General features: G+C 57.3%; 1 protein-coding gene across 1 annotated transcript in view; it reads right to left on the reverse strand.

Moving 5' to 3' along the window:
• The window catches only part of LOC123508710 (homeobox protein B-H1-like), a 46,230-nt gene extending 45,286 nt beyond the window's left edge, over positions 1-944 (reverse strand). The window contains 2 exon segments of the mRNA XM_045262584.1: positions 211-450; positions 453-944. Coding sequence (XP_045118519.1) covers positions 211-450; positions 453-540 — 328 coding nt within the window. The 5' untranslated portion in view covers positions 541-944.
• Between the last annotated feature and the right edge of the window lie 1,049 nt (positions 945-1,993).

Consider the following 1,993-nt stretch of genomic DNA (forward strand, 5'->3'; position numbering starts at 1 on the left):
TATTGGGTTCTATTGGGAAGGGATCCTCATGTGGGTTGTGTCTGGAAGGGGAGGGATTTGTCACTGGGGTTCTGCTGGGGAGAATTCGCCAAGGGGTGGTATCGGGAAGAGATTGTGTCGGGAAGGGTTCGCCAGTGGTGGTTCTATGAGGAGGCGTCGCGGGAAGCAAGTGTGGTACCAGAGACAACATAAACACAAGAGGCCGCTCACCTTGCCGCGAGAGGACGTGCTGGCTTCCGCTCTCGTCGTCATCATCGTCGTCGCCGTCGTCATCGTGGTGGTGACGCGGGGCGGCCACCTCCTGCGCCTTCTGACGTAGGATGTCGCCGATCATGAAGGAGGAAGGGGCGCGCACCAGCTGCTGCAGGCCCAGGGGCAGGGCGGTGAACGGGGGCGGGGAGGACTGCTTGAGGGGCACTGGTCTGGTGAGGTGCTGGTGAGGCTTCTCAGGGTGCGGCTCACCCTCAGGTCTGTGGGCTGGTCCTGCGGGGTGGGTGAGGGGGCGGGAGATGCGCCCCCTCCTCCTTCCATGTTTGTCATGAGCACCTTCACCACCAGCGCCCTGCACCGTCGCCTGGAGGATGCCACGCCACGCCCGGCACTGCCACGCCCTCCACTCCTGCACCCACGCCCTCTGAAGCTCCTTACGTGCCCCGGTCACCACCTGAACTGTCCTGGCGAGCGTGGAGCGTCCCCGGCACCGCGGCACTGACACACTCCCGCGGGGCGTCGCTCACTGCCAGTCTCCGCCACGTGCTCACAGTCACAGCGTCACCGCGACCCAGGGGAGTGTCCGCCTCGCGCCCTCCGCCACGCTCCTGTCGCCGCGCCTTGAGTGGGCAGACTGGCAGCAGGTTGAGGTAATAATGGAATAATAATGACAAACGGCCTGCTCAGAGGGGGAGGGGGCGGGGAGGCAGGGGAGGCAGAGGAGGGAAGGGAGGGGAGAGTAATTCACGTGTGGCTGTGAGGGCGGGAACGACGTGCGCGAGGCAGGAACTCAAGACGCGCCCGCGAGACCGTGAATACTGGCGGCGGCGGGGACACCACCTCGCAGCGCCACCGCCTCGCCCTTCCCCCCTCCCCAGCCACAGCCAGCTCAGCCCAGCCCCGCCCCCCTTACCCTCGCTCCCTCACTCCCTCCCGCTCGCCGCCACTCCCGTCAATTCCCACTCACACATTCTGATTCCTTATGACCCAGCCGTTTCATTTGTGTTTAGTTGGTTTCGCACGCTATCTCCTCCTCCTCCTCCTCCTCCTCCTCCTCCTCCTCCTCCTCCTCCTCCTCCTCCTCCTCCTCCTTCTTCTCTTCCTTCTTTTTCTCTCTTCCTTTTCACCTTTGGAATGTTTTGTGTATTTTTTTCAGTCTTGTGTCTTATTATCAACAATATTTTCCTCTTTTTTCTTTGTTCTCTCTCTCTCTCTCTCTCTCTCTCTCTCTCTCTCTCTCTCTCTCTCTCTCTCTCTCTCTCTCTCTCTCTCTCTCTTGGTTTTCCTTACATGCTCGCTCTCTCACTCGTTCACTCACTCACTCACTCACTCACTCACTTCACTCACTCACTCACTCATTCATTCACTCACTCACTCACTCACTCACTCACTCACTCACTAATTCATTGATTCATTCACTCTTTCGTTCACTCACTCGCTCACTCATTCACTCACTCTCTCTCTCACTCACCCACCCACCCACTCACTCACTCACACGGATCAAACTCATCCATAACGTACCATGAACTAACTTGACCTAACCTAACCTAACATAACAAATCCTGTCTATTCTTTTATATTTGTTTTTTACCTGAATCCATTCCTCCTCCTTTTTGCATCTCATCCTTCCCTACCTTCATCTTCCTCCTCCTCCTCCTTCTCCTCTTCTTCCTCCTCCTCCTCCTCCTCCTCCTCAGCATAGAAAGTCTACAATCATATCAGTAACTATCATTTATTGTTAGTCCTTCCTTTGTGTTCCTCCTCCTCCTCCTCCTCCTCCTCC

The sequence above is a fragment of the Portunus trituberculatus genome, chromosome 25 (genome assembly GCF_017591435.1).
Source record: "Portunus trituberculatus isolate SZX2019 chromosome 25, ASM1759143v1, whole genome shotgun sequence".
NCBI lineage: Eukaryota > Metazoa > Arthropoda > Malacostraca > Decapoda > Portunidae > Portunus > Portunus trituberculatus.